At 39.1% G+C, this 14,805-nt stretch overlaps 1 protein-coding gene across 3 annotated transcripts in view; it reads right to left on the minus strand.

The window, feature by feature from the left end:
- The window catches only part of UNC79 (unc-79 subunit of NALCN channel complex), a 240,162-nt gene that overhangs the window by 32,099 nt on the left and 193,258 nt on the right, over nt 1–14,805 (minus strand). For all 3 annotated transcript variants that reach the window (XM_027767091.1, XM_027767090.1, XM_014582903.2), the window contains one exon: nt 7,077–7,181. In XM_027767091.1, the coding sequence (XP_027622892.1) occupies nt 7,077–7,181 (105 nt within the window). The remainder of the gene's footprint in view (nt 1–7,076; nt 7,182–14,805) is intronic.

A 14,805-nucleotide genomic window follows, 5' to 3' on the forward strand; every position in this document is an offset into this window, starting at 1 on the left:
CCTACAGAAAGATGCACTGTTTACAGAGAGACAAAGATGCTTCTCTCTCCTCCCAGGAATGGTCCCAAGGATGCCTTCTCTCCAAGACTCAGGCAGGACCACAGGCCGGTAAGGGAACCACTCCACTTCTTACGGTATGTCTCACTTTTATTTCTCTCATTAGTAAGGAAAAGGGTTGACTTCGAGAGTTTACAGAACAAGGGGACATTACTTGTAGATGGCACACTTTTTAACACGTTTTACTGGAGAAGGTCAAAACGTTCTTCAGAGAGGGACTCCTTGAGAAATGATCTCCAAACATCACCCGCATACCTCTCCAACCTGAATAATTCCACAACTTGAGTTTTTTAACCTAATGATTCAATGACACATACATTTTTTAAAAGATGGGACTGTGATACATTTGATGGCAGATGAAAATTTATCAAACATATTTAGAAGTATTGACTTCTTGCCTTCTTTTTTTTTTCTGAAGCTAATTTGTTTTTGTTATTTATTCACCTAACTGTGATGCAATAATCACTGTTTTCATGGTTTCCTTAAGCACCGGGTAATTTAAACTGTCAGAGTTCTTTTGCAGTCTCATGACAAGTGCTTATTATGGTTGACTAATGTACTTCATTGAAACCCGGCCCCCTGCAGTTACAGCATGGGGGTGCTAGACCCCAAGGAAACCAGTCACACAGACCTGCTCTGCTCAGGACCAAGGGCAATTATGAGAGTGCTGTGTAATGCCCACAGGAAAGCACCTCCAGGGCCCTGAGACGAGGCTGTTTGGAGGATGCACATCCCCAGTTGAAACACTATCAGAAACAGGTGACCTCCAGACCCTGTCAACCTCCCAACCTTAGCCCTGCTCTGGGCTATTTCACCGAGCCCCGTTCACCTGCCCTCTCCTCCAGACCAGTGGGGATCCCACTCTTCAAGCCAGCCTGTGTCGCTGTTGCTTGTGTGGCTGCTGATGGATGAGGGGGACATGCTGGCCAATGGCAGTCCCCGGGGAGAAATTCAAAGTGTGTCCCTCCTCCGGAGCACAGAGATTTATCTTGTGGTGACTTCGCTTCTGTCTTCTCCTGGGCTGTCTGGCATCTCAGGACGATGGCAGAATTTCATCCTGACTACATCACGCCCAGCACCTGTGGCTATCGTTTTCTAGCAGTCATGTAATAGGTGCTCAGTTAATGTTACCTCCTCTCTCATCACTCCAGGGTATTCCAGACCCCTGTGATTTGGGGAAATGGGTCTAGCTCCTTGATACTAAGCTCTCATTTTCCTCCAGTCATTTGACCTCGGATCTGTAGGACCAGACCCTGGGACTGTTCTTAGTGCTCCTCTGGGAGAACTGAAAGAGCTGTGACTTGGTTGCTGGGCACTCTGCATGAAGGTCATCTGAGTGATACCCTGATCCTGGCGGTGGTTCATGGCCAAGTCTTTAAGTGCAGCCTCAGCCACTGGGTCCGAGGCTGGGTCCCAGGTTACCTGATCCCTGTTGTTGCCTCAGGCACTCAGCTGCCAGCTTGCTTTTTTGCTCATCCCCTTGCTCATGTCATTATCCCTAAGTTGACTTCACCTTCCTGCCTCAGCCTCCCCTATTATTGGAAGCCAGTCAGCCTCTGGGCTGAACCCTAACCCCAAAGACATTGTCCATACTCACCAGTCTCTTGTGGGTAGCTTAAATGCCACTTCCTTCATGGAGTTGTCCCTGTTTTCATACCACATGGGTGGGGTCCATCCTGTTCTCACTTTCCCCCCAAGACTCAGTTTACCTCTCTCATCTGTGGCGCAAGTCTTAGCCTGTGTCAGGTCATCAAACCTACATTTATGCCTAAAACACTGAGTTAAAGACACCAGGGAAGGGGCACTCCGGGCCCTCTTAAGCAGCTCTCCAACCAGAAGCATATCTGCTGTCAGTTCTCCAGAGCCTACTTTGCTGCATCTAAGTCTCTCTGCCTCACTGGTCCCAGCGGGGTGGTTCATGCCGACTCCACAGCCCTGGGCCCAGTACCTTCTGCCATTTGACTGTATCTTGCTGGGCCCACCCTCACCTTTACTTCTGCTTCACCAAGTTTCAGTGATGCATCCAAACACATCTGACTAAACCTGCTCCCCCAGTTTTGGCTTCATTAGCCCCGTCTCAGCTCTGGAGAGTGAGCTGCCCCTCTGACTTAGCAGACTGCAAATTTCTCAAGGACAGAAATTATTATTTCATGCTTCTTTTTCTAAAAAAATGTATTTATTATTACTATTATCTTCCTAAATTTGCTATAGGGCATGTGAGCTCACGAGAGAGAGAGAGACAGAAACAGAGAAAGTGAGAAAGGAAGCTGCCAGGTCCAGGATTCAAACTGTGGTCGGCCATGTGGGAGTCTAATGCTTCAACCACCATGCCACCTGTTGGCCCCGTTTTATGTTTCTTTTAGTCCCTCACAAAACAAGTTCCACAGTAGTAACGAAATAAATATTCCTTTTTGGTCTATTTTAGCCAGTGGAAGCACCAAGTGCTTATTAATTATATCGTGATTTAGATAAGATATATTTTTCATCTTTGGGCAAAGACATTTGGTTTTGTACATAGGTCTCCCACCTCCCTTGGTTTTTTCCAAATATACATGGATCTCGTGAAAAGTTTTATAAATGAGGTGTAAGCCTACCTGGACAAGCAGGAGGAGGTTTGTATCTGGTAAAGGAGATTTGAGCTTCAGGGCCTGCAGAAGTTCTAGAACAACGCTACGAGACAAGTAGAATTTATCCCGCTCCTAAGTAAAACAAAACAGAAGAAAGTAAGCAATTTCTAAAAGTCCAGTTGAACTAGATATATTTCTAAGGATTTCCAAAAGATCCACAGATTAGAAATAGAAAACTGTATTTAAAAATGCATAGGGAACCATCCCTAAGAAAAAAAATTAAAATTAAAAAAAAGAAAGGTGTTTTTGTGTGTAATGAGTTTACTGAGCACTAAGAACACATTGTTTAATAAATGAAAGAAATGGACTATCACTTAAATGTTGAAACTAAAAAAATTTAATTCTTATTCATAGGAGACAGATCCTAATAACTAGCAATTAAACACATTGAAAGTATTCTTTTCCATAAAAAATTATTCAGAGAGAAACATTACAATTGTTTAAGGGATTGTCTATCCCAAGCAAGGGACTTGTTTCTTAAATGGACTATTTTAAACACACAGAAACGTAGAGAAAATGGGATATAATACATTCCTACCATCCATCCTGGTTAAGTTGGAGCACTTTTTTATTTGACTCAATCTTTTTATATATATATATATAATAAATGAAACATTAGGAACAGTTGAAGCTACCTACAGAGTGCTCTTTTACCCGTCTCATTCCCTTCCTCCCTCAAAGTAGCCATAATTCTGAATAATTCTGAATCTGATGCTTATTATTTCACCTATTTTTTAAAAGCATTATTTTATTTAACTTTATTTATTTATTTTAATTTGACCAGGGAAGAAAGGTAAGAGTGAGAGAAAGTGAGAAAGCAAGTCACCAGGTTCAGGATTCAAACCACAGTTGGCCATGTTGGAGTGCAGTGCCCTTAACAACCATGCCACCTGCCAACCCCATTATTTCACCTAATTTTTTTGTTTGTTTGTTTTTGGAGAGGTTTTAGCTATAGAGCACATACACTTTCCAGAAAACAGAGAGAAACAGAGAGAGAGAAAGCAATGCCCCAATCCCTTCTCCTCCTTTCTCTTGGGATCTGAGCATGTACGCACATGTGCCCAGAGAGAGTTTAAGCCACCAGGTCCGGGATTTGAACCGCTGTCAACTACATGGAGTCTAGTCATGTAGCCATTATGCCATCTGCTGGTCCCTATTTCACCTATTCTTTTAAAAGAGTTTTATTCCATAGGGCCTATGTGCTTGCCAGAGGGAGAAACAGAGACAGAGACAATGAGAAATCACTCCCCAAGGGTGATGGCCATGCCACAATCCCTTCTCTTCCACTCTCCTCTTGGGATCTTGGGCACACACAAACACATGCGCCTAATGTGATTTTTCAAGCCACTGGTCCAAGACCTGAACCATGGTTGGCCATGTCCAGAGACATAACCACTATGTCATCTGCTGGCCCCTCACCTGTGTTTCTTCACTTTGTGTGAGTGTGCATCTGTTAGAGTGTAAAATATCGTTGAGATTATTTTCAATTCTGTATCTTTTGTTGTTGTTAAATATAACATACATAGAGGGAAATACATAAATATAAAGGTCTAGGCAAATGGATTAAACATTTATACGGTCACCACCTAGGATAAACAACAGAGCATTACGAATGTTTTAGATGGCCTTCTCTGTCCTTTCTTGATCTCTTCATAATGAAGTAATTGGAGTCTCTTTGGATCTATGTCCATTGTCTTTTCTTTCTACTCATTTTCACTCCTTGTATCTTGCCTCCTGTTTTGTTTGGTTACCTTTGATGGTGTGTGAGATTCTTGAATCAAAAAATACATGAGGAAATATTTGTGGTCTGAAATGTTATCTTCCTTCAAGAGCCTTCTGTTTATCAGGTGTCTGGAGGCACTAGCAGACAAGATATTTATAATATCTTAGGCCATCAGAGGACTTGGCACTGAGCTATGATTTACTTCTGGGTTATCTTTACTTTGTGGTCTCAGTAAAAAGTGTGTGGGTAGGCAGGGATGGTGCCAGGACCCCTACTCTTTCAAGTCTTAGATTCTGACTTCTATCTCCCTAACCTTTATGGGGCTTCCAAAATTGCAACTCTGCCTCTTGGTCACACCTTTCAGATTAACAAACAACCCCACGGCAAAAATGACCTTCAGTGCTAGGTTCACAACTGGATTTCTGTGCTCTCCCACATATTACTCTCATAATTCTTCCATATCTGGTTAGCATTTGATGCTTATAAGCTTTCAGAATATATTCATTTTCTTTTTTAACTTTTGAGTTAAGTGGGAGGATGGGTTCAAATGATTCAGTTCACCATTATCAGAAGAGAAAGTTCAGAATTTTCATTTTCAATGAAAATGAAATTAGTTGTCCTCATACTGAGTCTTCATCCATGAACACGAGATCTGCCTCCCTTTCTTTCTTTCCTTTCTTTCTTTTTTTTTTTTGTTGTTGTTGTTTACTTGTCATAGGGTTCATATGCTCACTGGGTAGAGACAGAGAAAGACAGTGAGAGGGAAAGTAAATCACTCCCCAGGAAGAAATGTCATGCTGCATCCTTCTCCTCCTGGGATTCTGAGCATGCATGAATATGCTCCTGGTGTGATTTTCAAGCCACTTGGTCCAGGATTCACACCACGGTCAGGCATGTGGCAGTCCAGCACCTTACCTACCACACAACCTGCTGTCCCCACCTCCATTTCTTAATATCCTTTAATGCTCTTCAGTAAAATATTTTGATCATTTCCATAAAGTTCTTGAACATTCTTGCCAGATTTAATTTTTTGTCACCACAATAAATAAAAATTTTCAAGGATATTTCATAATAATTTGTAGCCAAATATTTAAAATAGGAGATTTTTGTGTGTTCATTGTATCCAGCAATTCTCTTATAGTTTCTAAAAAGATGTGTATAGATTCTCAGTGGCTCATTTGTTATCACAATGTCTAAGAAAAATGAGAATTGTATTTTTCCTTTCTGATCTTTACACCTTTCCAGAACCATGATGGACAGAAGCCATGATAATTGGCATCCTCGTCTTATCTGTAATTTTTAAGGGACTACTGTTGACATGTCACCATTAAATATAATGTCTGTTAGGAGTTTCTGGCAAGAAACCCTTTAGCAAGTTAAGGGAGTTCCCTTCTATTCCTAGTTTGGAAAAAAGTTCATGATTAAATGGGTGTGGAATTATAAAGAACACTTTTCTTGCATCTGCTGAGATGTAAAAAGTTTTTCTCCTTTAATCTGGTAACATGGTGATATTAATAGATGTTCTAATATTTAAATCATTTTTATATTTTGAGAACACCCCAACTAGGTCATGAGGCTCTATTTTTAATGCATTGATTTGCTATTATTCATTAAAAATTTTGTTACAAAGTGTCCCTTTTTCCCTGTTCTATTAGTTTGTACAAAGATCAGTGTATCCCTAAATATTTAATAGATGTTATCTCTAAGGTTGGAATGGTTTCTGTGGGTAGGTTTTAATTTTTTTTTTTTTTTTTAAGGTTTCTGCCATAGGGCACATGTGCTCGCTGGATAGCAACAGAGATAGATACCAAGAGGAAAAGTGAGAAATCACCCTCCAGGGTGGATGGTTACACTGCAATCCTTTCTCCTCCTGGGATTTTGGGCACACATAGACACATCCCCAGCATGATTTTCAATCCAGTGGGACCAGACTCAAACTGTGGTTGGCATGTGGGAGCCCAGCACTTTAACAACCATACTACCTACTGAACCCCGATTCCATTTGGTAGTCATTTAAGTCTAGTCAGGTTTTTCCCCCTGTTTTTCCAGATTATTATATATAACAATTTTCTAAAAAAAAAAAAAAAAAAAAGCAATAGTTCCAGTGTCCAAGATTTCAAATTTACTTGCATAAAGTTGTTTAATTTTCAATTGCTAATGTCTGTAGTCACGTTTCCTTTTTCAGTGCTGATACTCTCTCTTTTTTTTTAGTTTAGCTTTTTTTTTTTTTTTTTTTTTTGGTTGTTGGGGTTTTTTGTTACTATTATCTTCCTAAATTTGCTATAGGGCATGTGAGCTCACGAGAGAGAGAGAGACAGAAACAGAGAAAGTGAGAAAGGAAGCTGCCAGGTCCAGGATTCAAACTGTGGTCGGCCATGTGGGAGTCTAATGCTTCAACCACCATGCCACCTGTTGGCCCCGTTTTATGTTTCTTTTAGTCCCTCACAAAACAAGTTCCACAGTAGTAACGAAATAAATATTCCTTTTTGGTCTATTTTAGCCAGTGGAAGCACCAAGTGCTTATTAATTATATCGTGATTTAGATAAGATATATTTTTCATCTTTGGGCAAAGACATTTGGTTTTGTACATAGGTCTCCCACCTCCCTTGGTTTTTTCCAAATATACATGGATCTCGTGAAAAGTTTTATAAATGAGGTGTAAGCCTACCTGGACAAGCAGGAGGAGGTTTGTATCTGGTAAAGGAGATTTGAGCTTCAGGGCCTGCAGAAGTTCTAGAACAACGCTACGAGACAAGTAGAATTTATCCCGCTCCTAAGTAAAACAAAACAGAAGAAAGTAAGCAATTTCTAAAAGTCCAGTTGAACTAGATATATTTCTAAGGATTTCCAAAAGATCCACAGATTAGAAATAGAAAACTGTATTTAAAAATGCATAGGGAACCATCCCTAAGAAAAAAAATTAAAATTAAAAAAAAGAAAGGTGTTTTTGTGTGTAATGAGTTTACTGAGCACTAAGAACACATTGTTTAATAAATGAAAGAAATGGACTATCACTTAAATGTTGAAACTAAAAAAATTTAATTCTTATTCATAGGAGACAGATCCTAATAACTAGCAATTAAACACATTGAAAGTATTCTTTTCCATAAAAAATTATTCAGAGAGAAACATTACAATTGTTTAAGGGATTGTCTATCCCAAGCAAGGGACTTGTTTCTTAAATGGACTATTTTAAACACACAGAAACGTAGAGAAAATGGGATATAATACATTCCTACCATCCATCCTGGTTAAGTTGGAGCACTTTTTTATTTGACTCAATCTTTTTATATATATATATATAATAAATGAAACATTAGGAACAGTTGAAGCTACCTACAGAGTGCTCTTTTACCCGTCTCATTCCCTTCCTCCCTCAAAGTAGCCATAATTCTGAATAATTCTGAATCTGATGCTTATTATTTCACCTATTTTTTAAAAGCATTATTTTATTTAACTTTATTTATTTATTTTAATTTGACCAGGGAGGAAGGGTAAGAGAGAGAGAAAGTGAGAAAGCAAGTCACCAGGTTCAGGATTCAAACCACAGTTGGCCATGTTGGAGTGCAGTGCCCTTAACAACCATGCCACCTGCCAACCCCATTATTTCACCTAATTTTTTTGTTTGTTTGTTTTTGGAGAGGTTTTAGCTATAGAGCACATACACTTTCCAGAAAACAGAGAGAAACAGAGAGAGAGAAAGCAATGCCCCAATCCCTTCTCCTCCTTTCTCTTGGGATCTGAGCATGTACGCACATGTGCCCAGAGAGAGTTTAAGCCACCAGGTCCGGGATTTGAACCGCTGTCAACTACATGGAGTCTAGTCATGTAGCCATTATGCCATCTGCTGGTCCCTATTTCACCTATTCTTTTAAAAGAGTTTTATTCCATAGGGCCTATGTGCTTGCCAGAGGGAGAAACAGAGACAGAGACAATGAGAAATCACTCCCCAAGGGTGATGGCCATGCCACAATCCCTTCTCTTCCACTCTCCTCTTGGGATCTTGGGCACACACAAACACATGCGCCTAATGTGATTTTTCAAGCCACTGGTCCAAGACCTGAACCATGGTTGGCCATGTCCAGAGACATAACCACTATGTCATCTGCTGGCCCCTCACCTGTGTTTCTTCACTTTGTGTGAGTGTGCATCTGTTAGAGTGTAAAATATCGTTGAGATTATTTTCAATTCTGTATCTTTTGTTGTTGTTAAATATAACATACATAGAGGGAAATACATAAATATAAAGGTCTAGGCAAATGGATTAAACATTTATACGGTCACCACCTAGGATAAACAACAGAGCATTACGAATGTTTTAGATGGCCTTCTCTGTCCTTTCTTGATCTCTTCATAATGAAGTAATTGGAGTCTCTTTGGATCTATGTCCATTGTCTTTTCTTTCTACTCATTTTCACTCCTTGTATCTTGCCTCCTGTTTTGTTTGGTTACCTTTGATGGTGTGTGAGATTCTTGAATCAAAAAATACATGAGGAAATATTTGTGGTCTGAAATGTTATCTTCCTTCAAGAGCCTTCTGTTTATCAGGTGTCTGGAGGCACTAGCAGACAAGATATTTATAATATCTTAGGCCATCAGAGGACTTGGCACTGAGCTATGATTTACTTCTGGGTTATCTTTACTTTGTGGTCTCAGTAAAAAGTGTGTGGGTAGGCAGGGATGGTGCCAGGACCCCTACTCTTTCAAGTCTTAGATTCTGACTTCTATCTCCCTAACCTTTATGGGGCTTCCAAAATTGCAACTCTGCCTCTTGGTCACACCTTTCAGATTAACAAACAACCCCACGGCAAAAATGACCTTCAGTGCTAGGTTCACAACTGGATTTCTGTGCTCTCCCACATATTACTCTCATAATTCTTCCATATCTGGTTAGCATTTGATGCTTATAAGCTTTCAGAATATATTCATTTTCTTTTTTAACTTTTGAGTTAAGTGGGAGGATGGGTTCAAATGATTCAGTTCACCATTATCAGAAGAGAAAGTTCAGAATTTTCATTTTCAATGAAAATGAAATTAGTTGTCCTCATACTGAGTCTTCATCCATGAACACGAGATCTGCCTCCCTTTCTTTCTTTCCTTTCTTTCTTTTTTTTTTTTGTTGTTGTTGTTTACTTGTCATAGGGTTCATATGCTCACTGGGTAGAGACAGAGAAAGACAGTGAGAGGGAAAGTAAATCACTCCCCAGGAAGAAATGTCATGCTGCATCCTTCTCCTCCTGGGATTCTGAGCATGCATGAATATGCTCCTGGTGTGATTTTCAAGCCACTTGGTCCAGGATTCACACCACGGTCAGGCATGTGGCAGTCCAGCACCTTACCTACCACACAACCTGCTGTCCCCACCTCCATTTCTTAATATCCTTTAATGCTCTTCAGTAAAATATTTTGATCATTTCCATAAAGTTCTTGAACATTCTTGCCAGATTTAATTTTTTGTCACCACAATAAATAAAAATTTTCAAGGATATTTCATAATAATTTGTAGCCAAATATTTAAAATAGGAGATTTTTGTGTGTTCATTGTATCCAGCAATTCTCTTATAGTTTCTAAAAAGATGTGTATAGATTCTCAGTGGCTCATTTGTTATCACAATGTCTAAGAAAAATGAGAATTGTATTTTTCCTTTCTGATCTTTACACCTTTCCAGAACCATGATGGACAGAAGCCATGATAATTGGCATCCTCGTCTTATCTGTAATTTTTAAGGGACTACTGTTGACATGTCACCATTAAATATAATGTCTGTTAGGAGTTTCTGGCAAGAAACCCTTTAGCAAGTTAAGGGAGTTCCCTTCTATTCCTAGTTTGGAAAAAAGTTCATGATTAAATGGGTGTGGAATTATAAAGAACACTTTTCTTGCATCTGCTGAGATGTAAAAAGTTTTTCTCCTTTAATCTGGTAACATGGTGATATTAATAGATGTTCTAATATTTAAATCATTTTTATATTTTGAGAACACCCCAACTAGGTCATGAGGCTCTATTTTTAATGCATTGATTTGCTATTATTCATTAAAAATTTTGTTACAAAGTGTCCCTTTTTCCCTGTTCTATTAGTTTGTACAAAGATCAGTGTATCCCTAAATATTTAATAGATGTTATCTCTAAGGTTGGAATGGTTTCTGTGGGTAGGTTTTAATTTTTTTTTTTTTTTTTAAGGTTTCTGCCATAGGGCACATGTGCTCGCTGGATAGCAACAGAGATAGATACCAAGAGGAAAAGTGAGAAATCACCCTCCAGGGTGGATGGTTACACTGCAATCCTTTCTCCTCCTGGGATTTTGGGCACACATAGACACATCCCCAGCATGATTTTCAATCCAGTGGGACCAGACTCAAACTGTGGTTGGCATGTGGGAGCCCAGCACTTTAACAACCATACTACCTACTGAACCCCGATTCCATTTGGTAGTCATTTAAGTCTAGTCAGGTTTTTCCCCCTGTTTTTCCAGATTATTATATATAACAATTTTCTAAAAAAAAAAAAAAAAAAAAGCAATAGTTCCAGTGTCCAAGATTTCAAATTTACTTGCATAAAGTTGTTTAATTTTCAATTGCTAATGTCTGTAGTCACGTTTCCTTTTTCAGTGCTGATACTCTCTCTTTTTTTTTAGTTTAGCTTTTTTTTTTTTTTTTTTTTGGCTGTAGGGTATATGTGCTTGCTGAAGAGACAGAGAGACAGAAATCATCCCCCAGGGGATATGGCCATGCCACAATCCCTTCTCCTCTTCTTCTCTTAGGATTGTGGGCACACACGCACACGTGCCTGGCGTGAGTTTTAAGCCACCGGGTCTGGGACCGGGACCGTGGTTGAGTACATGGGAGTCCAGCGACGTAACAATTATGCTCCCTGCTGGTGCGCGTGCTGAGATTCTTTACCGTTCCCTTAATCTGCTTTTCTTCATCAGTCTTGCCAAAGGTTTGTCTAGTTTGTTAGTCTAATCAAATAGCCTCCTTTTGGTTTTACTGATCTTCTACTACATCTGTTTTCTATTATTCATTTCTGTTCTTATCTTAATTATTTCCCTTCTTTTAATTTTCTGTGGCTATTCTTATTCTAGCCTGTTGACCTGTTTAGCTCATTTAGTTTGTCTTCTTTTTCCAATAAAAGTATTGAAGATAATAAATTATCTTTGAAATATCTCTGTGGTTGTATCTCTCAAGTTTTAGGGCATAGGATTTTCATAATTGTTTAGTTTAAAATAATTTTCCAAATCCTTTTACAAATTTATATCTATATTTTATAATATTTCCTTTGATCTATGAAGTATTTAAAAATATGCCACGTATGTGTGTATATATATGTATACCTCCCTCTGTAGGTAAATTGACTACGTCCAAATCAGGCAGATTCTCAAAAGCTCCTGGGACGCAAGTGAGTTAGGACATAGCCACGTATACTTGCGTACTCTAGTGATGTCTACATGACTTGTCTTCAGGTTCGTAGGCCGTGAGATCTGGTGTAACTTTATAAGGGCAGCCTCTTCCAGCTGCTGTGAGAATTAACCAATAAAATTTACTACGTCTAAGATGTGAATATTGTCCTCTTATGTGTGGAGCCCTTGTTCAGATCACTCTAGAACACCTATATGCAGTAATGGTTTTGTTGTGGATTTATAATTTAATTATGTTGTGATTAGAAAATTTGATATCCTTGAACTGAACTTTCCAATATGTGTTTAAACTTAATTTGTGGCCTAGTATCTGTTCTCTGTTTTTCAAGTTTCATTTTTTAAAGCATATCCTTGAATTGGTAGATTCAAGAATCTTTGTATGTCCATTGGATCAAATTTGCTCATTGTATTATTCAAATCTACTATAGTGTTATTTATTTTTTTATCTGTTTGAGCTATCGATTACTGAAAGAGACCTGTTAAAATGTCCCACTATGATTATCTGTTTGTTCATTTCTCTATGTAATCTTATTAACTTTGGTTACATACTGGATCACTGAAAAGTCAAGACGTAGTTTTTATGGTTTGCTATGCAAAAATGTGTCCTGACTTTTTCAATGACCCAATATATTGAAGTTATCTTGTTAATTGTATAAAGTTTTAGAATGGTTACATTTTCCGGGTGAATTACCCTTTTTATCAATATATGGTGACTTTCTTTATAATAATGCTTATCAACTTAAGGACAGTTTACTAACTTCAACTTTTTTTGTTTTTTAAGTTGCTAGAGGGCATGTGCACTTGCCAGAGAGAGAGAGAGAGAGAGAGAGAGAGAGAGAGAGAAGGAAAGCAGGAAAGCAACTCCCCCCACCGTGGAGGATGGTCACACTGCAATCCTTTCTCCTCTATTTCTCCTTTCAGGATTATAGGCATGTATGAATAATATGCCCAGTGCGTTTTTCAAGCCACCAGATTTGGGACTCACCAGATCTGCACAGTGGGCCATGTGAGATCCAGCAGCCTTCACCACACCTCTGGCTGGCCTTCAGCTTTCTTTTACTTAGTATTTGCTTGGTATATCTTTTTTCACCCTTCTCAGTATCTTTCAATATATTTTAGATATGTCTCTTATAAATAACACATGGCTTGATTTTCAAAATCCAATCTGTCCACTTTTAATTGGATTCTTTGTTTCTTTTCTGGGTAGGCTGTTTGAGTTTCCTATATATTCTGGTTACTGATCCCTAATTTGAAACATATTTTGCAAATATTTTTCTCCCATTCCAAGAGGTGTCTCTTCATTATAATTGTTATTTCCTTTGCTATGCAGAAGCTAATTTTTAGTTTGATGAAACCTCACTTGTCTTTTAGGATAACTGCCTATGCTTTAGGGGTCTTGTTTAAGAAATCTTTGCTTAGGGACCAGCAGTTAGCGTAATGGCTATGTTGCTGGACTCCCATATAGTCGACTGCGGTTCAAGTCCTGGACCTGGCGGCTTAAACTCACGCTGGGCACGTGTGCGTGTGTGTCCAAGATCCCAAGAGGAGAATGGAGGAGAAGAGATTGCGGCGTGGCCATCCCCCCGGGGGGTGATTTCTCACTTTCTGTCTCTATGTCTCTGTCTTTCTGGCAAGCACACGTGCCCTATAGCGAAAACCTCTAAAAAAAAAAAAAAAAAAAAGAAATCTTTGCTTACTCTGATGTCTTCAAGAGTTTTCCACCTGTACTTTCATAGTTTGAGGCCTTATGTTTAAATCTGTTATTCATTTGAGCCTGTACCCTACAGCTGAAATGGAAGGATCTGAAGATATAATAGGGAAGACAAGTGTAAATAACAGAACTGTATGGGAGAGGAGTGGATAGTAGAGGGGAGGGGGGGGGGGTTCAGGGAAGAAATTAAAAGGTAAAAGATAGTAAAGTTCTCTGTTGAAAATGATGTGCATAGTAATATCCTTGATTTGACTGCCATGTGCTGCACGCATACCTTGACAAACACATTTGTGTGCTACAGAGATGTTCAGCGCCTGAATGCAAATAGGAAATCATTTAAAAATAAAATAAAATCCATTCTGACAATCCTTAGTGAGTCTGGTAAATTCATATTTATTGTGATTACTGGAAAATTTGGAATTTATTTCTGTCATCTTACTTGTGCTTATTTCAGCTTTTTTATGATTCTCTTTTTGTCTTGATTGAAATTTTTGTCTGTTTGTTTGTTTGTTTGTTTTGCTATGGGGCTCATGCACTTGCTAGATAGACACAGGGACAAGGGTAGGGGTAGTGAGAAATCACATCCCTAGGGGTATGGCCACACCATAATCCCTTCTCTTCCATTATCCTCTTGGGATTTGGAGCACACATGCACATACACATGGTGCATTTTTCAAGCCATTGGGTCAGCACTCGAACCATGGAGTCAGCCACGTGGGTTCCAACCACCTCAACCACCATGCCACCAGATAGCCCCTGAAGTTTTATTCTTTATTTATTTATTTATTTATTTATTTATTTATTTATTTTTGGAGAGGTTTTTGCAATAGGGCGAGTGCGCTCACCAGAAAGACAGAGAGACACAGAGACACAAAGCGAGAAATCACCTCCTCCCCCAGGAGGGGATGGCCATGCCACAATCTCTTCTCTTCAGTTCTCCTCTCAGGATCTTGGGCACGCACACACATACACACCCAGTGTGAATTTAAGCCACTGGGTCTGGGACTTGAACCATGGTTGACTACATGGGAGTCCAGCGACATAGCCATTACACCAACTGCTGGTCCCTATTCTTGTTTTTATTATCTACTTGTTTGGAACTTATACATTGTACTTCTGCCCTTTGAAGTTTACACTTAAAACACTTACATGTATTCTTAAGAGTTTATATTTATTATTATTATTATTTTTAGCTATAGGGCGTGTGTACTCACCAGAAAGAGAGAGAAAGAGAGACAGAAAGCAAGAAATCACCCCTCAGTGAAGATGGA

This window comes from Tupaia chinensis, unplaced genomic scaffold, assembly GCF_000334495.1.
Source record: "Tupaia chinensis unplaced genomic scaffold, TupChi_1.0 Scaffold143913_1, whole genome shotgun sequence".
In the NCBI taxonomy this organism is placed as follows: domain Eukaryota; kingdom Metazoa; phylum Chordata; class Mammalia; order Scandentia; family Tupaiidae; genus Tupaia; species Tupaia belangeri.